At 43.0% G+C, this 22,367-nt stretch overlaps 2 protein-coding genes across 5 annotated transcripts; one reads left to right on the top strand and one right to left on the bottom strand.

Annotated features, from left to right (window-relative positions):
- Positions 1-1,450: 1,450 nt before the first annotated feature.
- LOC117715170 (N-acetyltransferase 8F1) lies at positions 1,451-7,173 on the bottom strand. Of its 2 annotated transcripts, none has more exons than XM_034511844.2 (3): positions 7,027-7,173; positions 5,584-5,768; positions 1,451-2,317 (listed from the first exon to the last, which is right to left on the bottom strand). In XM_034511844.2, the coding sequence occupies exon 3, from the start codon at positions 2,272-2,274 to the stop codon at positions 1,576-1,578; it is 699 nt and encodes a 232-aa protein (XP_034367735.1). In that variant the 5' UTR covers positions 2,275-2,317; positions 5,584-5,768; positions 7,027-7,173; the 3' UTR covers positions 1,451-1,575. The 2 variants fall into 2 exon arrangements, with proteins under 2 accessions (XP_034367735.1, XP_076796140.1); XM_076940025.1 differs by having other exon boundaries at positions 5,584-5,801; positions 7,027-7,164.
- Positions 7,154-22,367, top strand: LOC117715171 (EKC/KEOPS complex subunit Tprkb). Of its 3 annotated transcripts, none has more exons than XM_034511845.2 (5): positions 7,154-7,278; positions 14,223-14,385; positions 18,590-18,712; positions 20,307-20,483; positions 22,078-22,367. In XM_034511845.2, the coding sequence occupies exons 2-5, from the start codon at positions 14,245-14,247 to the stop codon at positions 22,162-22,164; spliced, it is 528 nt and encodes a 175-aa protein (XP_034367736.1). In that variant the 5' UTR covers positions 7,154-7,278; positions 14,223-14,244; the 3' UTR covers positions 22,165-22,367. The 3 variants fall into 3 exon arrangements, with proteins under 3 accessions (XP_034367736.1, XP_076796145.1, XP_076796144.1); XM_076940030.1 differs by lacking the exon at positions 7,154-7,278 and adding an exon at positions 7,306-7,329; XM_076940029.1 differs by lacking the exon at positions 7,154-7,278 and adding an exon at positions 13,942-14,045.

The raw sequence follows: 22,367 nt of genomic DNA on the forward strand, positions 1-22,367 counted from the left end.
CACTAACCATCTGGGTGACCACATCACAAGAGGACACCAGGGATCTGAAGATTGCTAGTGTGTAGCTTGTGAGCATTGATAACTCTTAAGGATTACAAACATCTCCAAAGAGCAGAGGATACATTTACAATGACAAGCATTGTGAGGCTTTTCTTGCAGAAACATGAACAGATATTCCAGACTGGACACTGCCAGACCAGATAACTTATACCAGCCAAGTCTTGCTTAGTTGAATTAGTGAGTTTACTGAGGTGTGTATAGTAATGCCAGCAAGGAGTTACTTACAGAAGCATGGATGATTCAAAGGCAACTTCATCACAGAAAAGCCACAGGCATGACTCAAAATACATTCGTCCTGGAACCCTGTACCACTTGCAAGCAGCTCTGAAGGTGAGTCTCTTTTCCCCAGCAGCTGCTGCTAATAGAACCTTAAGGTGGGCCTCAGTAGATCCTTTTAAGTTTCAGGTGCTTCCTGGTCTTGTAAGTTGTCTTACCTCTTGGGCCTGTTTCACTTACTGCACAGGTCTCATGAACTTTCAGAAAGTACCTATTTTTTTAGGAAACATGTAGCTAGTTCCTAGGAAATGAAACACTACTTTCTGAAAGGAACTTAATACAGAGAGCACTGCTATAAGAGAAAGTGAAAAAGGCACATTTTCCCCTAATTTCCAAATAAGGAGACCATAGTGACTATGTGCACATGTGTGTACACACCCATATTCTACTTCTGAGGAGTCAGAGCTCTTCCATGTGAGGATAACAGGGCTCTTGGGTCCCACACACAGGCGGCAGTTAGAAATGTACTTTTACTGAAGTCGGGGGTAAACAAGCTTTCTTAGTGTTTTGTATAACTTTGCATGCCTTCTTAATGAAAGCCTCTACTCTGAGGATGTGAACACAATCTAAGGCAACTCAAGGCCCTGGGATGCTGACCTTTCCCCCAACAACCTTCTGACACTTGCACTTCTGATACTGACACTTCAGTATCCTGCACTGGGGAGCTCCTGTCTTGTTTTGGGGCTGGGCTTAGCTGTAATGATACCTGTGTGAATGAAGACAGTACAATAAGAAACTCAGTGTATACATGTGTGGAACTATCAAATAATTAAAAAACAAGCGGACTCACGGTATCATTCACTAAGTCTGAGAAGGTCAATGACCACAGGTCAAAGTTCATGGCTTCCTGGAACACAGGAACAGAGAGAAACCTTCACGTTCAGTTTCCATGTTTATATTTATCCAACTAGGTGTCCTGGGGCTAGGTGATTTGCCCTCTCCAGCCCTACAGAAACGCTGGTCCACACTCAAAAGTGAAATACATGCATTACTATTTTGCACAGTTTCTATACAACAGTAATATGAGGTCACGTATAGGAAACATAGGCACCCTAGACACCTAGAACATAGTAGAGCCCCCCCAAACCCAACTCAGCAATCACATGCATTAGAATCTGGTGTGCACCAACAAGCTTTTATTGTTAATCACACTGACATGGCGGGGTTCACTGGTTTCTGTAGCAGAGTGCAGAGGAGTCTGCGTGCTGCATGGGAGCATAAGGTCACAGCCCCCACTTCCTAGGCAGAAGGGAAGGAGTACTTTAATTGAATTGTCTGAATATGCGCTAACCTCCAGAACATACTTATGAAGTATTGGCCTGTCTTCTGGAAGCCCATGCTCAGGTAGAGAGTCATAGCACCTTGCTGTAAGGTGCTGGTGTCAAGGACAACATCACTGTAGCCCTGGTCCCGTGCAAACTGGAGGACAGTTCTGACCAGTGCCTTCGCTATCCCCTGTCCTCGATGCTGTGAGGACACAGACAGGCGAAAGAGCTGCATCTGCTTCCTCCCTAATGGAGGATCCTTGACTGGCTGAGCACCCACCATGCCCACCACCTGTTCCCCAGACTCAGCCACCCAGAAGCAGGTGTCATGTGCATTCAGGTAAGACTTGGTGATGTCAACCATGTCTGTCTGCAAACACTTGGCCACATACCCCTTCCAAGGCTGTCCAGCAAGGAATCGTAGGAGTAGGAGCAGAAAGAAGATGCACATAACAGCCAGCAGCCAGGAGCCAGCCACCAGGACCAGGGTAAGGGACACCCCAAGTAAGAGTAGGAGGGTTCGGGGCAGCATAAGCATGTGGCGAAAGGTGGAGGGGATGTGCTCTTCCATGCCCTTGGTGAACACATCCACGACACTTTTATAGTCGCTGTCCTGGTACTGTCGGATGTGATAAGGAGCCATGGGAGACTTCTGGGCCTCAAATCTCGGCATCCAGGAGAGACAGCTATACCTGCCTGTACACCTTCCCTGAACCCTGCAGAAGAGAGAAACCATGTGAGTCTCCTGAGCTTCCCTTTCCTAACCTCCCAGGACCCATGTAGGCCTTGTTCAAAGGTCTATTTTTCTGCTGTCACCAGAAAGAAAGCAGGACACTAATAGTGAAAAGAAGTATTGTGCTAGCAGGACCTGATCACTCCCTGCATCCTCCCCTTTTAACCTCGACACTGAGTGCTCTGTCTCTCCTTTCTACTCTGAGAGGTGTGTCTTTATCAGTAGATTAGGAAGAAGGAACCTTTGGTTTTAATGCTCTGGCCTGTTCCCTCGTTACTCAGTTACAGGCTCTTTGGTCTTTGGTACTGAGATGCCACCTGTGCAGGAAGATGTGATGTCCCAAGAACTCTGTTTCCTAGTCACAGTCCTTGCACCACAGAGCTGTGTTTCCAAGCTCAACTTCCAGCAAAGCCTCTTTCCCCTGACTAGAAAGACTTGATGTGGGCAAAGGCAAAGGGTTAACCCCAAGCACCCACCCTTAAATACTGTGTAATACAAGCCCCAACCTTGCCTCTCTTCCTCTCACCTGGTGCCACAGTCAGAAGTGTCTGAAATAGTTTCTACTCCTGAGTAGCATTAAGTAGAAACTACTGGCACCTGCCCTCCCTCTGGGCAGTAGACCTCTGGAGGAATTTCTTGGATGGGTTTAGAATAATTGTAAACAAAAGGCCAAGAACTGGACTGTGAAGGTGGCACACATCCATTTTCCTTGTGACTCCATGGACTACACTGGACAAGCACGCTCTGGAATGGTAAAGTCCACCCTTATGAAGCCCACCATCTTCTTCCTGTTTCCTTCACTTCTTATTTTTCTCCAATTCTCAGCCTGGTTATCTGAATTCACCTGCTAAGACAGTGTTTCTTAACCTGGGGGTCAAACAACCCTTTTACAGGGGCCACCCAACACCCTTGGATATATCAGGTACTTACATTATGATTAATAATAGTAGCAAAATTACAGTTATGTTTGGGGGTCACCACAACAGGAGAAACTGTATTAAAGGTTTGAGAACCACTGGGGTTAGGAGGATCCTGAGATCTGGTCACTGGCTGTGTGCTCACACCTGCCTCAGTAAGGGCCTTTATAGCAGTGTTCATTCCTGCCTCAGCTGTAGCTGCTCCTACTAAAATGGAGTCCACTCTGACCTCCTCACTCCTTAGCCATAGTGTGAAGGACACAACTGTTGTGTCTCATGAGCCCCTTCTATCCTGGTAGATCTGGTTTCCAAGTAACAGTCCCCAGGTCAGGCAGCCGCTGGAGTTGAGCTATGCTCACATCAAGGAATCTTCTCACACCAGCAAACAGCAGCATTACTTTACTGATTTGGGCCAGAGAGGCTTAGCTGGCTCTCTTTCCCCATAAACATGAGCAGTTTTATTTAAAGAAAGTATGAGAATAATTTTTGTAAGGATAGAAGGGAATATTTTATTTATTATCATTATCATTATTATTATTATTTAAGACAGGGTCTCTCTGTTTATAGCTACCTAGCTCAACTGGAACTCACTATAATAGACCAGGGTGGCCTCGAACTCAGATCCACCTGCTTCTGCTTCCCCAGTGCTGCAATTAAAGGCACTGCCACGATGCCCAGTGAAAGGCGTATTTTAGATAATGAAGGATTTTTGTACAGTAAAATAGGATGTTGCCTCGGACAAAACAACTAGATTTTTTCCCAAATGAAAGCAAAACAAACAAACAAACAAAAATGAGGGTAAACCCAACAAGCTGAAGTGAGTGGCACATGGGAGTACACAAAGTCTTCGGGGACAACCTATGATGGTGTAGACCTGAGCTGTTACACTCACACAGCCTGAAAGCTGACAGTTTAAAACAGTGAGTTCTTGTACGACTAGAAGATATGAATCTGCTTTCAGCATTTGCAAAAATACTTAAAAACAAAAAATTTTAATTAATTACTTATGCTTTTTGTTAAGTTTGTCAGAATTTTAACTACTTAGGAAACACAGTCTTAAGCTGACATTCATTTAGTCTAATTTATATTAACGTCTTTAAATAACCAGTTTTATATATAACTTTTCCCAGGTAAATTTAATGCCCTATGCATCTGTGTGTAGCAATCTATGTTCGAACTTGTTTGCAGTTAAAGACGTTTAATTCCTACAGAATGATTGACACATGCTCTCTGTATAACAGAAGTCATTATGGCCAATATAATTTTTTGGTATCTCTACCATTTTTAGCCAGTACCATTCAGAATTAAAAGCAAAACCAAATCACAATCAGTACTGTTACTTAAAATCCCAGTCTATATGTCTTTACCTTGACAACAGACATACCTTACTGCTGTATATACAATTCACTTATTACATCTGTATAATCATTAACACTGTTCCCCATTATGGGTCTAAAGTTTATTTTTAAATAGTGCTGTAGACCTTTTACCCTACCCAACCAAAGAACCTACATTTTGCTTCAAAAACAAAACTAGGCAGATTGATAAATAATGGGGGGGGGGGGAGGGAGCACTTTAGTTTTGTGTAATTCTCCCATGTGGTGACGCAAACTGTTGTTGGAGATATATATATACACATACATACATACATACATATATACCTCTTGTATTCTATAAGCTTCCTAAAACATAGCAGGTGAGGAAGCATTTTGAAAACTGCTTTTCTCCAAATCAGAACTGTTAATGCTACTAACTTTTCCTAGGCATGTGTTCATGTGCCCCCAACTCTTGACTATTCTCTTTAAGCAATGATAATTCAACATTCTCTAATAGTGTACATTCTGAGCAATGCTTCCTAGTGATTAAAAGGCATTACATATTGAGATTTAAAACATACGTAATTAGATTTAAAAGGATCTATAGACAACTGCTTAATTTTTATTACGTGTGTGTGTGTGTTTGTGCCATGGCTTGTGAGTGGAGATTAGAAGGCAAGCTTGTGGAATGGTTCTCTCCTTCCTCCCTAGGTGGGTTCAGGGGATTTTATTCAGGCCTTAGGCTTGCTGGGCTACCTTGATGGATTATATACTTAATGTTAACACTAGCTTTCCTTAAATATTTGCTCATTAGTTCTGTTTTGTGTTCTCTTTTAAGAATTATAGGCTACTGCCTGCAGACGTTCTGCAGAAATATAGCCTCTAATGGACATTTTCATTAGTGATTTTGGAGATGCTAGATGTCACAAACAGGATAAACAAAATGTAAAAAAAAAAGACAAGGCAGGCTCTAGGGTTTATTGGCATTAATTCCTTGACATCTGTCACTCACTCACCTTCAACACAGAATCAGATCAGCTGGGACAGATCTCATCCCAGGGATGAGAGATGAGATCAAATCACCACAGCCAAACAATAGTATCTTCAGAGGACATTCTTCACAGATGTAGAAAGGCGTCAAAGTCAGAATCAAGTCACACTGGCACGATGTTACTTGTCTGCAATTCCAGCACTGCGGAAGCTGAAACAGAAAGGCTGACAACTGCAGGACAGCCTGGCCCCCAGGAGTACAACTGAACTCACTGTGATACACTTTCCAAAAGGAACACCGAGAAGTTAAAAAGAAATGTTTTTTATACGTGGTTATCTGACACTGTTTTCTAACTTTGGTTCAGGCTTTTATTGCTTATATTTGTTTCAGAACAAAGCATATTTCAGAAATTCTCACTCCAAGTCACGGCTGTTCCTGCTACATATGGTATGTTCTGAGGTCCAGCTTTTTGTGCATGGAATTCTCTTACAAGAAAGAAGTCATTCTGAAAATCAACCAGGTGCATGGTGTCAGGATGTCATCTTTCATATGACACAGATCTCGGCATTGCTACTGACAGTGGAGCATGATAGGGGACAGATAGGGACACTTTCATATTCTGTATTACGAAGACACACTTGTACTCCACACTGAGGAAAGGAAACAAAAATGGACGTATTGTTAGCTTAGCAGGGACACCCTCTCATTTGTTTTGAGTTAACCTCCTAGGTGCCTCTGAAGGAGTATAAGGTTGGTATCAGTAGAAACTAATTAGACTGAGTTTCAACATGTCTGGGTCCAAGCATCCGCAGATGAGGAAAGAGTGCAGTAACAAACAAACAAACAAAAAGTAACAAAACAAGCACACATCATTATATGAGAAGTGTAGTCAGGCTGACCACCTGACAGAGAGGCAAAAGAGAGCTCCAGGATTACTGGCTGTCTTTGCCTATGGCCCTATCTCCTCCTTACATAATCTGCTGAGTGGAGATGGTATGGAATACATGTCTTTAGGGTAATTAATGTACTTTCTCAGACTGCTGGCTCTCTCTGGATAAACTGTAATTTTAAGATTCAAGCCCTTTATTCATTGGGTTCTCTGATCCCGTCTAATTATCTTGGTGGCCATCCTTCACCACCAGCAGTATCCTGCTCTTGCAGTTCCCTGAGGCCGAAGGCTTTTGAGGACTTGATCCCAGCATCATGTCCTCCTGTCTACTCAAGAAATTTACCTCTTTCCTGTCACAGCTGTGGGAGTGCACTTGTCTCTAGATCTCCAAGCACAGGAAGAGCTACTTCAAGGTAACCAACCACGCCACATCCCCGTTTCCACTCGAGAGCACATTCAGTAAACTGAGTCTCAGAAGCCCTGATAAATTGTGACTCTCATCCTGGTGAATATTTTTCTTTTCACGGGAAAAGGGCGTTCAACACAGGCTAAGAACAGAGCTGACAATCAACACCATACCTCAACTTCTGGGCCCGACCTGTGGGGTCCGCTCCACCTCCAGGACAAAGTAGAAGTTGTTCTCCTCATGCTCTGCCAGCAGCTCCTAGCAGTAGTAGGAGCCCGCTGAAGTTCATATAAACATAGCCAGGAACACGCCCACCGGAAACGGTGCCTCGGAGCCCGCCCACCTGATCAAACAGTAAGCACTTCCGGAAGTAGAGAGCTTCGTTTCCAAGGGGACGATCTTCTGAGGCGGACATGAGACTGAGGGTGAGTTCCGCCCTGCAGCTCTTTCCCTGTGGACAGTTTTGTGGGCGAAGTGTAGGTGTCTTTGCCAGTGTTTGTCGCGAGCCCTCCCAGGTCCTGGGTGGAGAGCGCGGCTCGGGACGGAAGGCCGCTGGGCTGCGCGCACCGGGACGCCCCCTGCAGGCGATGCCCGAGACCGAGCAGGAGGAGCCGCTGGCGGACCGCGCAGCCAAGGCCAGGCCTTGGGAGGGAGTTGCCCCAACCCCGGCCTTACAGGGACCAGCGGCCTCGGCGGGAGGGACCTAGGCGGGAAGCTCCGAGGACAAGGATGCCCTATTGGACAGCCTGACCAACCTAAGCTGAGGGCAGGCTATGCTATCTGGGCTGGAAAGGAGTCAGGCAGGGTCCAGACTCTACCTGCGGGATCCCGTGACATAAAGTTAGGGCTTTAGCTTCAGCTCTGACATGCTCCTGAAGGACCCGTGACCATCGGGATAGGTTAGAGTTGCATTACTGGTGACCAGGGCCGGGATGAGGACGCTGTTAGGGTGTTACTGATAAGGGGTGATGGCAGTGCCTGTGACAAGGATGAGCCAGAATAGATATGGATGTAGAGTCAGAACATGGGCACTGGACTTGAGAAGCACCTTAGACTACCTCCTGTTGTTAATAATACCACAGTACCTCATGGGAGGGTGTGTGTGTGAGAGATATTTTGTTGTGTTTTCCTAGACAGGGTTTCTCTGTGTAGCCCTGGCTGTCTTGAACTGACTCTGTGGCTCAGGCTGGCCTCAAACTCAGAGATCTGCCTGCCTCTGCCTCAGGCCATGGAGCAAGTTAGAAGGCTTGGCAAATTTGCATTCATAACAGAATTCCTCTGGAGATAGAAGCCATTATTTGATAATCATATGACTGGATTAACAAAATTTTGACTTCAAGGCCCTTATTGCCCCAGAAGTAAATTAGTAACTTTATAGTCTCATCAATGGATTAATGATTTTTTTTTAGTATGAAGTCCTAATCACCTTTTTAATTCTTTACTTGGCCTCACCTTTTAATATCTCACATTGGGAACTAAATCTCAACATGAATCTTACAGGTGTCAAAACAGATCAATACAAGTAATGATTCCAAAATTTCTGGTCTAAGCGACTCTTTCACTAAACCAGAGCAAACTATACTGAGGCTTTCTTAAAGCCCCTTTCCTTACTATTAAAAATCAGACCAGCCAGGCAGTGGTGGCGCTCGCCTTTGTTCCCACCACTTGGGAGGCAGAGGCAGGTGGATTTCTGAGTTCAAGGCCAGCCTGGTCTACAAACTGGGTTCCAGGACAGCCAGGGCTATACAGAGAAACCCTGTCTCGAAAAAACAAAAAACAAACAAACAAAAAATCAGACCAGAGTTTCGATTCCAAGCACCCACATTGCATTTCACAAAAGTCTATAACTCCAGTTCCATGGAATCCAACACCCTCTGCTGGCTGTCATAGGTACCAGGCAAGAATGTAATACACAGACATACATGCAGGCAAACACTCAGAAATATTTCTGTTAAAGATGCTTAACACACACACACAAACACACGAAACATAATTTTCTTTCTTGATTGTAAGTACTTAAACTTTGTTTGATGTCTGTAGAAGTTCAGAACATGCACAGCAGAATTTTTTAAGAGTAAAATAAAAGTCACCTAATGATCTCAGTACTCAAGATTTCTGCATTTTTTTATGTTTTCTATTCTATGCATGTTTTTACATGACAGCATACTGATAATGCCTACTATATTCTTTATCAATTAGATGCTAACATGAAAAAGACTGTGTCAGGCAGGACATTATTTATAAAACTCTTTTCCTGTAACAGAAACCCTCAGACATAATTCTAGAAAATCAGAGGCAACTTTCTGTTATACTTAAGTTTTGTGGGTTTTTAATATTTTTAATGTTTATTATTTTTGTGCATGGATGTCTTGCCTATATATATATGTGTGTATGCCACTTGTGTGCCTGGACCAAGGAGGCCAGAAGAGGGCATTGGATCCACTGGCTGGGGCTGGGGTTACAGATGGTTGTGAGCCTCCTTGTGAATGCTGAGTCCTGGTCCTCTGCAAGAGCAGCAAATGTTCTTGATGGCTGAGCCAACTCTCTAGTCATGTGGTTTTTTTGTTTTGTTTCCTGAGGCAGGATTTCATATAACCCAGGCTAGTCTGGGACTGGAGTTGTGTAGTTGAGGGTGACTTCTATCTCTTTTCCAATGAAAATGTAACTTTATACACATTTAATAGAATAAATTAGAATAGGCATAATTAAAGAAGAAACTCAGAATAAAGAGTCAGTGCCGTGTTTCTTGCAGGGAGGAAGGTGTAAGAAACTGGAAGAAACTAGGGGGTTGAAGGAAACATTCCAAAGGTCCTAGGGAATATGAAGTTAGGATTTAAGTGCCAGACTCAGTCATTGCCACTTAATGTACACATGTAATAAAGAGAGTCCAAAATTCTGATTGGTATAAGAAGTTTTTCAGTAAATACGTAACTGTTTTCCAGAAAGTGATAGGTCAACCTTTAGAATTGGCTTCAGTTATGCAACTACTAGGAAATCTCAAGTACAAATCACCAGCTCTGCTGATTCAGGCGAGTGTAACACAGAACCAGTGTTTTAGGGCCTGTTGTTTGGGTTGTAAACCATCTCTCCAGCCAACATTTGGGGTTTATAAATGGCAGCAGTTATTATTATATTTTGGGTTTTATTGTATATGTTCAGTATAGCTTTTTTGTTTTTGTTTATTTTTGAGACAGAGTCTCACTGTATAGCTCTGGCTATTCTGAAACTCACTATGTAGACCAGGCTAGCCTCAAACTCACAGAGATCCACCTGCTTCTGTGTTCTGAGTGCTGGAATTAAAGGCATGTGCCACTATGCCCAGCTGATGTTCACCATAGTTAAGACAACAGTTGACACACATTAAGTGAAGATAGTTGAATTTTAATGGTAATCATGGTAATTTTTGAAACAATGCTTATATAGAATGAACCAGTATTGATTACACACACCAACCAAGGAAACTTAAACAACTATCAAAGGCAGTCTACCCTAAGTAGGCCATGGTAATGTCTACTATTACATATGTAAAAATGGGTGCTAAAGTAATACAGAGAGCACTGTAGTTCACTTGGGGTAAAAATAGCCTGTCAGCCATTCTAATCAGGATCTTACAAAAGCATCAGGTTTCCAGGAGAGACACTATTTTAGAGTAGTCAGTAAATCCTTTGATAGTTTTACATCTGTAAAACCAGGAACAGGCTACATCTTGGAATCTGAAGAAGATAGCCAATCACACCCTGACAAGATTCCAGCCACAGTGTAAGATGAAAAGGTCTTCCTTCTGCCATGTGCCCTGGTTCTAAAGGAGCTTCATGTGTACAGAGTTCAGCTGCGTTTACACGTTCGTCGTGGCATCTAAGCCTTAGAAGTAGGTCTTTGTAAAAGCTTTGTAATTTGCTCAAAGATAAAAGTGGGTGTGAATGTAATTGTAACCACAATTCTGGATATGTCTGTGAGTCCTTCAGTCCACTAACGCCTGTCCATTAAGTTCACAGAAGCCATGTTGAATGAGGAGAGTTGCTTCTGTCAACAGGACTGTGTTTCACTGATGTGGGTATTACTGCATCGTTCACACCTGGTTTTATACAGTGCTGAGGATTTCTTTTTTACACTTTTAAAGATAAAACCAACATGTCCACTACTATCTTTAGACTTAACGATTATCCGTTTGAAGGATCTGTCTCAAACAGTCATCTTCTTAGTCGTCTGTCTGAGCACCTTGTGCACCTTACCAGAGCTCCAGCCTAAAGAGTTTTCACCATGCATCTGGGTCACCTCTCTTCCGCATCTCACAACAGCCAGTGAAGTGTTAGCCCAGACTAGCTGAACAGAAAGACCATCATGGTTTGATTTCTGCCTGAGCCCAATTTTTCTGTCTTGATCCTTAGAGAAAATGGCTTCAGGGACCCCTCATTTACTTCCTGCTGTGTGGATCCCCACACCATTATCTGATGTGGGTGTTACTGCATGGTTCACATGGAAGATGCTGCTACTAGCTGGGTCTGGGCTAGTGCTCCAGAGACCAAGGCTAGGAGTGCACAGATTTCTTTTGTATATAAACTCAGCCCCATGTATTTGGAAGTACTTTGGATATGGTTCAAGGTAAAAATGTCCAATTTGAATGATCGGAACAGAAGCATCTGTCAGAATTGCAGGGCTGGCAGGGTTGGTGGAGAGGGTAGTTTGGGCTTGGATTGCCTATATTCAAGAGAAGGTTAGAGATGTGTTTTGTTTTGTTCTCAGGCATTTTTCAGACTGTAAAGACCCATGCTCCCAATCTCCTCCAACCCTGAACTTGAGAGCATTTTCTTCTGACCTCCCCTGGACTGGGTTCTGGGTGAGCCCTACACACCTGGTTTTTTTATACAGTGCTCGGGATTGAACCCGAGGTTTTGTGCACACTCCTTGAGTACTCTACTAACTCAGCCCCTTTTCACTATTTTTTATTTATGAGCAGCCTTTAAATTATTTTAAGATTTTTTATTTTCAATTTATTTGTAAATGTGTGCCTACAGATACATGTGCACATGGAGGCTAGAAAGAAGTGTCTGATCCCTGGGAGCTGGAGTTAGAAGTGGTGGTGAGCCTCCTGAAATCAGTGCTAAGAACCAAACTCAGGTCAAGAACAGCAGACACTCAAAAGTGTTCAACTGTCCCTTCAGTCCCATGAAGAGCTTTTCCAAGAACTCCTCAGTGAGGCTGAGAGTAGGCTGAGCAAGGCAGAATAAGCTGTGACCGACCACCCTGCCGGTGTGGGGAGCAGTCGGACTGGCAGTTCCAGGCCAGCCTGGCTCAGAATGTGATATTCACACAAGATTAAAGTGATACATTTAGCCACGTTTTGTTTGTGTTTTCATTCCTGTGGTTTTTCTGCTTTGACAGATCAACACTACGCACTGGTTTTGTTTTGTTTGGGGGCTGAGACTATTGTACTGAAAAGTGAACACGCCCTCGTACATGCTTGAAGAGTGATTCATCACTAAGCCATTTTCCCTGCCAACATGAGAACTTTTAAAAAAAATATTTTTTAAGATGTATTTATTTATTTTACTTATGTGTGTACACTGTAGCTGTCTTTAGACACACCAGAAGAGGGCATCAGATCACATTATAGATGGTTGTGAGGCACCATGTGGTTGCTGGGAATTGAATTTAGGACTTCTGGAAGAGCAGCCAGTGCTCTTAACCGCTGAGCCACCTCTCCAGTCCCCACATGACAACTTTTTTAAAAAGTTTTTAATTTATTTTTCTCTCATACAATATATCCTGACTGAAGCTTCCACTCCTGGCAGCCCTCCCCCACCTCCCCGTCCTCCTAGATTTATTCCCTCTCTTTTCCCTTTAGAAAAGAGCAGGCTTCCCAGGGACGTCACCTGAACACGACACAACAAGATACAATAATACCAGGCAAACACTCTCACATCAAGGCTGGGCAAGGCAACCAGTGGGACCCAGTAATAGGAAGAGTCAGACACGCCCACCCCACTGAGCATGACAGCTTTAGTCCTATTTAGTCTCATCAGATCTTGGCGTTTGGTTGGATAGGTTGTTCTCAACCTTTCAAAAAAGACATTTTATCATCACCAAACTTCCAGTTAGTTCCTCAAGAAAGAAAACTAGAAATGGACCCGAGAGATATATAAGATGAGTAGACCGTCGGTGCTGGAGAGGCTGCTCAGCGGTGGAGTGTGCTTAGCCTTGGAAAGGCCCCAACTGCAGTGTCCATCACTAAAAAGAAAACTGATGGTTTTTGTAATGTATAGCATGTCTGCTATACCCAGGACATCATTCACATGAAGAACAGCCCTACCCTTCCTTACATTACACTGTAACTGTGAGCTAGCACGGCTGGTGAGAATCACTTAACAGGTGTATGCTCTTGGTCAGTTCCACATTGAAATATCTTTCTGGTAAGGTATGGTATTTGAGTCTTACAAATTATTTTTCTTAATATTTGTGGCCAGGCTTTGTTAAAGTGTAAGTAAAGTAGATGAAGAATCTAGGAAGGATGTGGTAAATTAAGGTCTTGTTACTGCTCTAGGTGATCTGTGATCTGCCATTTCCTGGCATCCTGCATCTGGTCGTCTGTGAGGAGAGTAGTCTTTTGAGCATGCACAGAAGCTTCCCATCTTTCCAAGCCGGGCACCAGCCACTTCCTTTGGCCTTTCCCTGGAAATGGGAGAACTAGAAACAGCTCAACACAGTTAGAAACACACCTTATAAAGATGCCAAAGATGCTCTGGAAATGGACTTTTCTACTTTAGGGATTCTGTAGTTTATGAAATTAATCTGTTAGCTCCAGTTGTCCGCCTGACATAGTGTTCAGAGTTCCCTGAGAAGGGACTGTCAGTTGAGGGACTGTGCAGACCCTATTGACCCATTGACCTTCTATGATGGGCTGCCTTGACTCTTCATTGTGATGTAGAAGGGCTTAGCTCACTGTGGCAGCACCATTTCCTGGGCAAGTGGTCCTGGACTATATTAAAAATCTAATTCGTTCAGCAGAAGCCAGCAAAGGAGTGAGCAAACAGTGTTCCCCTGTGGTTTTGAACTCCTGTTATCATAAGGCAAATAAGCCCTTTCCTCCCCTGAGTTGCTTTGCTCAGAGTATTTCATCACATCAACAGAGATCAAGCTGGAGCAGGAGCAGGAAAGTAGAATGCAAGGATTCTGTCAAGATGGTTACATCTGAGTGTGTTTTCATATGCAATTCTAGGGCTCAGAGGGCAGAGGCAGGAGGATGGAAGGACAGAGCAAGTTATAGGACAGCAAGACTGTGGGGTGAGAAAGATAGACGGAGAGAAACTGGGTGGGAAAGATGGAGACAGTCTTTTACATATAAAAACCTTTGATCTTTTGTTTTGTCTAGGAGAGTCCTCCTTGTCTATGAAATGCAGTTATCACAGCAGCTGGACTTGTTTCCCGAGTGCAGGGTGACCCTTCTGTTATTTAAAGATGTAAAAAATGCAGGAGACTTGAGAAAAAAGGCCATGGAAGGATCTATAGATGGTTCATTGATAAACCCCAATGTGGTAAGTACAAAATATGGGAGTGAATTATCCAAGGCAGACATTTAAGAATTTGCTCATTTGACCTTATAATTCTTTTATATTCAGGTAAAAAGTGTTTGCCCAAATCACACTTGGGTGTTTTAAATAACAAATAGAGTGTAAAATGCTGTCTCCTATCTTAGGAAGGGCTATGGCCTAGCTGTGAGCTCACGTGTATTCTGGCACATGCCTGAGTTTTGTGCTTCTCATATGTGAAGTGTGAGTCTGCAGAAGAAGCACAGTGTCTTAGTTATTGCCCCAGCCCACAGGGATTCCATGAGACCCTAGGGAAGGGGGCGAAAGAATGAAGAGACAAGAGACACGAGGAAGAAGCACCAGTCTGAATGTCTGATCTAGTGCTTAAATTTTATTGTTCAGGCTGCCGTTATAAAGGCAAGCAGGCAGGAGGGTCATCTGACAGTCAGGGTCCAGGGTCATCCTGTAATTGCAGAGTTCTCTAAGCCCACAAGAATTCCTAGCCCAAATTACTTATCTAAATATTTTCTCACAAGCAAGAAGGCAATTAAAACATTTTTCAGCTCGAGTTGTTTATCTGATTAATATTTTCTCCCTGGCAGAAGGGCAATAAATAAAGTATTCCTAAACTCAGGATGTTTACTTAACTGACACTTGCTCTCAGGTAGAAGGGCAATAAAGTATTCCTTAACTCAGGCTGTTCACTTAACTGACATTTGCTCTCAGGCAGAAGGGGGTCTTGGCTCCCAGCAGTTACAGTTCTGTTGAGGTAAAGAGACACCATACCCAAGGCAGTTTATGAAAGAAAACATGTGATTGGAGGCTGCTTACAGTTTCAGAGGCTAGTCCCCATAGTGGGGAGTGTGGCAGCAGGCGGGCAGGTGGGCGGGCGGGCAGGCAGTCACTAGGGCAGTAGTAAGAGCTTACATGTGGCCCATGAGATGGAGGTAGAGAACACAGCTGGACATATTGTGGCCTTTGAAGTTTCAAAAGCCCATCCCCAGTGTCTCCTCACACCCCAGTGGCATCAGTAAATCCTCAAAGCCTATCTCCAGTGCCACACCTCTTTCAAGGCCACATCTCCTGTGATGGCTCTTCTTAGTTCTCAACCTGACTACATCTGGAATAAACTAACCCCCCTAAATGGCTGGGCATACCTGAGGGGAGCTTAGTTTAAGTGAGTCATTTAAAGTGGGAAGTTCCACTTGTAATCCAGATCTTGGAGGTGGGATGACACACCTTTAATCTGGATCCTTTGGTCCACCTCTGATCTAGGCCACACCTTCTTGGAAGCCTATATAAAGGACATGCAAAATGGAACCTCGCTCAACTTTCTATAAAATAAGTCTCCTATAAAATAAAAGGCTCAGTCACAATCAAAGCAAAATCAAATTCCAACTGCTTAAACAACACAGTGTCCAGTATCTGGGATCAACTCTAGATCTTCTGGGCTTCTTCAAAGGGCTTCTATCTCTATTTCTATATCTAACTATTCTAATTCCCTAACTATTCTAACTATTCTCACTTCTAAAGACTACTACTACTGCTAAGGACTACTACTCTTTGTCTTTGTCTTTAGTACTTATGCATCTTTCAGAGTACATGGTCACATGTTACAAAGTTCATCACAAGTTCACAGCAAAATTCAAATCATAAATTGAAATAGATGTTTACAACACAGAATGTTTACATGAATATCCATTAGGAGTAATTATCTAGCTAGACATTCATCACCTGTCTAGCTCCACAGGTTCGCTGAAAATTTGAAACTATAACTTAAGAAATTAGTGAAGTTTTGTATAGATAAACCCAGGCAACATTTTCTCTTCTGTCTGTCCTGGTACCTATAATTAATCGTTAATTCCCTTTTAGTGACCCTTGGTTAATTGTTTTATAACTTCTTGGAATGTGCTCTAAGCAGGAGAAAGTCTGGTTACTATCTCTCTCAGGGCAATTAACTGATGACACTCAGGAGACTGGCAGACTTCTCATTGCAGTTTTGACTATGCATGAGGGATCTAATAGCAGTCCTGTTATAAAAGAGCTTAGTAATCACTGATATAATTTTAGGAATTCTTATAGGATCATCATTAAGACTTAAGAAGTTATCTATTTGTCTATATAGTATCACTACAAGACAGTACATCTTCGTGGATCTGCAGAGATCTGCTCCAAAGGGATGTGCTATTGCTTAGTGATTGTTACATATGTTTAATAATAATAATGATGATAATAATAATAATAATAATAATAATAGCAGGAATCTTTCCTAAAATTACGTCTCCACAGCCTTGCTGGATGGAGCACACTCGTCGCAGATTTTATAATAATCTGAGGAAAGCATTTCAGGATGATCAGCTAATTATTAGCTTGTCCCATTATGGCTCCTGACAAGATTCTTCATATAAAAAGCCCTGTAGAGTCTTTGCTTCTCTCTGAAACTTCACAAGCCAGGCCTCCATTGTCTGCTTTGCTCTCAACATTCTTATTTCTGACATCATACAGAACAGCTCACTGAGCTCTCAACACTGTGTGTGACTGTGTGTAACTTCTATCCCAAAAGTTGTTCCATAGTCCTCCCAGAACAACATGGCCAGGCCCTTCACAGCAGTATTCCCTTCTCTTAATACCAGCTTCTGTCTTAGGATACAACAGCTATGAAACACCACAACCAAAGCAACTGGGAAAGGAAAGGGTTATTTATTTGGCTTACATTTCCATATCACTGTTCATCAAACAGATCAAAGGAAGTCAGGACAGGAAGTCAAGCAGGGCAGAAACCTGGAGGCAGGAGCTGATGGCCATGGAGAGAAGTGCTTACTCACTTGCTTCCCATGACTTGCTCAACCTACTTTCTTCCACAACCCAGGACCACCAGCCCAGGGGTGGTCCCACCCATACCAGCCTGGACCTTGTCACATCAGTCACTAATTAAGAAAATGCTCTACAAGCCGCCTATATACAGCCTGATCTTATGGAGGCATTTTCTCAATTGAGGCTTCCTACTCTCCAATGACTCCAGCTTGTATCAAGTTGATATAAAATCTAGGCAGCAGACCTTCCAGTCATTTCTAAACAACCCACCGACTGAGAACCAAACATTCAAGTATATGAGCCATTCTCATTCAAACCAACACAGTGACAGAGTGGTCAAGAGCATGCAAGAAGGCACCAGGTTCCCACTTCCTGTGACTTAGGAAGAAGTACCCTGTTCTTTGCATTGTGCATATCCCAACAGTCCTGCAAGGGGATGCTGTACATTGTCTTCCTCTGATAGGTAAGACAGCAACTTGCCTGGCTTCCATAGGGTAAGCAACAGGGCTGGGATTGAAAGCCCACCATCTTTATCCGGGTTACCTCATCTGTTCTGTGAATAACACTGATGTCACTGAGTATGTGGGGATTGAAGAAAACAATGCTGTTGAAGTTTCAGTTTTGGCCTGTTCTGTATTAGCTACAAGAATCGTGCAGCTTTATTATTTATTTATTTATTTATTTATTTATTTATTTATTTATTTATGGTTTTTCGAGACAGGGTTTCTCTGTATAGCCTTGGCTGACCTGGAACTCACTCTGTAGATCAGGCTGGCCTCGAACTCAGAAATCCACCTGCCTCTGCCTCCCAAGTGCTTGGATTAAAGGCGTGCTTCACCACTGCCTGGCTCATGCAGCTCTAAAGTTATATAATTTTTTTGTGTTGCAACCACCCTTGAGGTCATAGTTTTAAATACAGTCCATAAGAATCGGGATCAAAATTTCAGACAGGAGTCTAAATTTTAGGCTAGAACAAGGAAGTAGGCTTCAGACATGAAAATGACCTTAGGCTAGGACAGGGAAATAGGCTCAGATACTTTGGTCATCCTGATAAGCCCTTAGAAATAGTGATCACATAACTGGGTTTAATGCCTTGCTTGTTCTTTGACTATTTGTGTTTATTGTCTTGCTTGTTCCTTGACTATTTTCATTTATTGTATTGCTAGTTCCTCAACCTAGAACTGACCTTAATACTTGCATGTAATTTAAATAGTATAAAAGCATAAAAAAGGAAGGGGGATGGGACAGGGGGTTCTGGGTGGGGAAATGGGAAAGGGGATGACATCTGTATTGTAAATAAATCAGACAAACAGCTGGACTAAAGTTACCTCAGGAAGGCACAAGGTTAGGGACACTCCTGATTTTTCTGTGCTAACCTTTATATTCTCTCTGGTAGGTTGTCGATCCATTTCAGATACTTGTGGCAGCGAATAAAGCAGTTCATCTCCACAAACTGGGAAAGATGAAGACAAGAACCCTGTCTACTGAAATTATCTTCAACCTCTCCCCAAATAATAATGTAATGTGGTGACTGACTTTATTTCAGTTGGCCTTGTCATCTGTCCCCCCCACACACACACCTCCAGTGTGACACTGAGGGCTAGGTTTCTCCAAGTAAGCTGTTAGTACTAAGCCAAAGTAGTTACCTAGAGAGGTGTGGGCAGAAATGTTTAGCACTGCAAACGGCTGTGGAGTTGGTTTCTTGATCAAAGTTTAAACCACATGGGGCTGGTATCATCTGCCCTTTCAATGTTGTCTTAAGGACCCCTTGAGCATTTTTGTTTAAGAAATTGACAGAAACTCACATGGTAAAAAGTGAGATATAGATACATTTTGTGTCACTTTCCATATAAATTTCTTTTTTTCTTTTTCTTTGTTTGTTTGTTTGTTTGAGACAGGGTTTCTCAGTGTAGCCCTGGCTGTCCTGGAACTCACTCTGTAGACTTGAACTCAGAAATCCACCTGCCTCTGCCTCCCAAGTGCTGGGATTGAAGGCACCTGCCACCACTGCCTGGCCATATAAATTTCTTGAGATGGAATCTGTATTTGTTTTCATAGTCAGTACTAGGAACTTTCTGTGACCTATTAGAGTCATTGACACCTGCTGGATCACAGGGCACAGCACAGCACAGCACAGAATTATTCATGGCTTGAAGTTTTCATAGGAATTCTTCCATTCCTTCCTCCCCCCCATATCTCTCTCTCTCTCTCTCTCTCTTCTCTCTATGTGTGTGTGGGGTGCTTGCACGTGTATAAGTATGGTATGGGAGTATGGGTGCCTGAGTGCCATGATGTGCTAGTGGAGGTCTAGAGAATGGCCTCAGGTGTTGGACCTTGCCTTGTTGAGATAATGTTCTGTGGCATGGTATACACCAGGGTCTCTGGCCCGCTGCTTCCTGCGTTGTTCTGTCTCCACCTCCTCTCTTGCTGTAGGAAGGCTGGGATTACAGGTCATTGCTGCTGTACCTGGCTGTGCATGGGTGCTAGGGAATTGGACACTTGTGTAGCAAGTGCTTTACCAACTGAGCCAACACCCCAGCCCAAGAGATCTGTTTAAATGACAGCTATTGAGGTAATGACATTCTGTGTGTGACACATGGAAATGATGCCTGTACTCTGGTGATGAAATTTTGGTATTATTGCTGTTAATAACCAGCTACTAATATCAAAGGGAAACTTAAGAAGTCTTTGGCATGAATTAAACCACACTTGGTTACAAAGTTTATAAAATCAGTCAGCATGGCTTCATAACTCATTAATAGAATCATTGGAAGTAATTGAAAAACACCATTCTTGTTTGAGACACAGCTCTGGGGACAGAAAACCCAAATACAATCTTGATAATGAACAATACAGAACTTAGTACCCTAATATAAATAATAAGAGGAATACAAACTGTGGTCTGGAAGAGTCACCTGGGGACAAAGACAGGGGTGTTGTGTACAAAGCCAGAAAGGCTGGACTTGATCTGGAGGAGCAAAGTGCAAGAGTAAGCAGGGACAGCAGTAGGTACACCTGCAGGGGCAGGTTAACCGAGGAACAGGGAGGCTGACTGAGCAGGCCAGAACGGAGTCCAGACATGACACTCATTGTCTGTTGTTTCTTTCTCCTAGATTTCAGAGGCTTTGAAGAAGTTTGGCATCTCAGAAAGTAGCACTTCAGTTCTGATTGTTTACACTGAAGACGGAAACAAACAAGTGCATCAGAAACACATAGTATCTCAGGTGGACGGCCAGCAGGTGCCTGTGGAAAGGCTTCCAGAACTAACACAGCTCTCAGAAGTCAGGAAGGTGTGTAGTGCACATCCGGAAGAGTTCAGTAGATGAACTCTGCCGACACTGCCTGCTCATCACTGTTGTATGAATTTAGAACCATTGACATCTTAGTTGGCTTACAACATGATGGGATTCAGATTCATTACATTTATACAAATCCTGTTACTGCTCATATCTCATATCTGCTTCCCTCTTATTCCCAGTACCTTTTGTGTTGAGTATCCAATGATGGGAAATGGAGGCTGGGGTCCTTTGTTCCAACCTAGGACAGGCACGATTTCCATAAGTTTTCCCAGCCTTCCCTTTTGAAAAAAAATTTAAAAAGGGGGACCTGTTGGGGGCCGACTTTTAGCAGAAAGTGGCTATCAGCTTTGCAGCCATCTTGAGACATATAAAAGGCTTTGGCCGCGACATTTTTTGGCTGTGGGGCTAGTGTGGTTCTCAACATTTTTGGGAGCTGCACTAGCCCCATGTTCGGGCAGCCAAAAAATGTCGCAGCCCGAGCAAAATGTTGAGGCCCAGGCTGCCCCGAGTTTGGCAGCCACTGTGTTCCAGTCCAAGCTGCCACTCCGGCCCGCCGGTTGGGGTTCAGCAAGAGAGAGAGTGAGGATGCACTTGAAGAATGGAGACCAGAGTGTGTTTCAATCCCGTTTATTCTCCAGTCTCTCTTCCTCTAAATGTCTCATTCTCTACCGTCTGCGTCTGCCCTTTATATGTCTCACTTCTACGCCATGCCTTTTGCTCACACCTAAAATCATGCCCTTAGGTCTTGTCTCTAAATCTGATCTCTAAATTCTAAGTCATACTCTTAAGTTACACACCTTTAATCTCACACACCTTTAATCTCACACACCTTTAATCTCACACACCCAAGGTATCTAAACCAAGATTATCAGAGTGTTCTCAGCTGTTGTAGGCTATTGTAATCCAAGTCTCATGTCAGGGTATATGGCTCAAGATGGCTGCAAAGCTGATAGCCGCTTTCTGCTAAAAGTCGGCCCCCAACACTTTTGAACTTTTCAGAACTAGTGCAGGCTGGAAGGATGGCTCAGCAGTTAAGAGCACTGGCTGTCCTTCCCAAGTACCTGGGACTGATTCCTGCCATTCTCATAGCCATCTCTGTCTCCACTTGCCCGAGGAATCCGATGTCTTCTCCTGGCCTTGATGGAAAGTACACGCATGTAGTACACACACTACAGGCAAAGCACCCATACAAGGAAAGTTTTAAAAAGCTTTAGAAACAGTAACATAAATTTACAAATTCTTGTAAAGTATTTGTAAATGAAAACTCAGGTGTGGAATGAAAACTGTAAGAAAAGGGATTTCTTTCAATATTAAATACTTCATGAAGATAATAGCTGGATGTGGACTCTTAAAATTGATACAAATATGGTTTATATGTTCAGGCAACTTGGTTTTTTATATTAATAACTACATTTCAAAAGAATATTTGACGTTAGTAACAAATTGCCAACAACTTTGAATACTTTAGACGTATTTATGATTTCAAATCCTCATTGCCATACTAAAATGATAAAGCCACATATACACATCCATGTAATAGAAGCATGTGGACATAGCATTCATAGCCTGTCGTTCACTTTTACAGATATATAAACTGTCATCACAAGAAGAGAGGATTGGGACGTTATTGGATGGTATCATTTGTAGAATGTCAACAAAGGATGTTTTATAAGATGTTTCAAGGGGCTGGAGAGATGGCTCAGTGGTTAAGAGAATGGACTGTTCTTCCAGAGGTCCTGAGTTCAATTCCCAGCAACCACATGGTGGCTCACAACCATCTGTAATGGGATCCAATGTCCTCTTCTGGTGTGTCTGAAGAGAGTGACAGTGTACTCACGTATGAAATAAATAAATCTTTAAAAAAAAAAAAAAAAA

The sequence above is a fragment of the Arvicanthis niloticus genome, chromosome 9 (assembly GCF_011762505.2).
Source record: "Arvicanthis niloticus isolate mArvNil1 chromosome 9, mArvNil1.pat.X, whole genome shotgun sequence".
In the NCBI taxonomy this organism is placed as follows: domain Eukaryota; kingdom Metazoa; phylum Chordata; class Mammalia; order Rodentia; family Muridae; genus Arvicanthis; species Arvicanthis niloticus.

Coding starts and splice junctions, on each gene's coding strand:
- LOC117715170 (XM_034511844.2), bottom strand. CDS start 2,274: ATGCCGAGATTTGAGGCCCAGAAGTCTCCCATGGCTCCTTATCACATC.
- LOC117715171 (XM_076940029.1), top strand. Junction 14,386..18,589: donor CATTGATAAACCCCAATGTG/GTAAGTACAAAA, acceptor TCTCTCTGGTAG/GTTGTCGATCCATTTCAGAT. Junction 20,484..22,077: donor AGCTCTCAGAAGTCAGGAAG/GTGTGTAGTGCA, acceptor TCACTTTTACAG/ATATATAAACTGTCATCACA.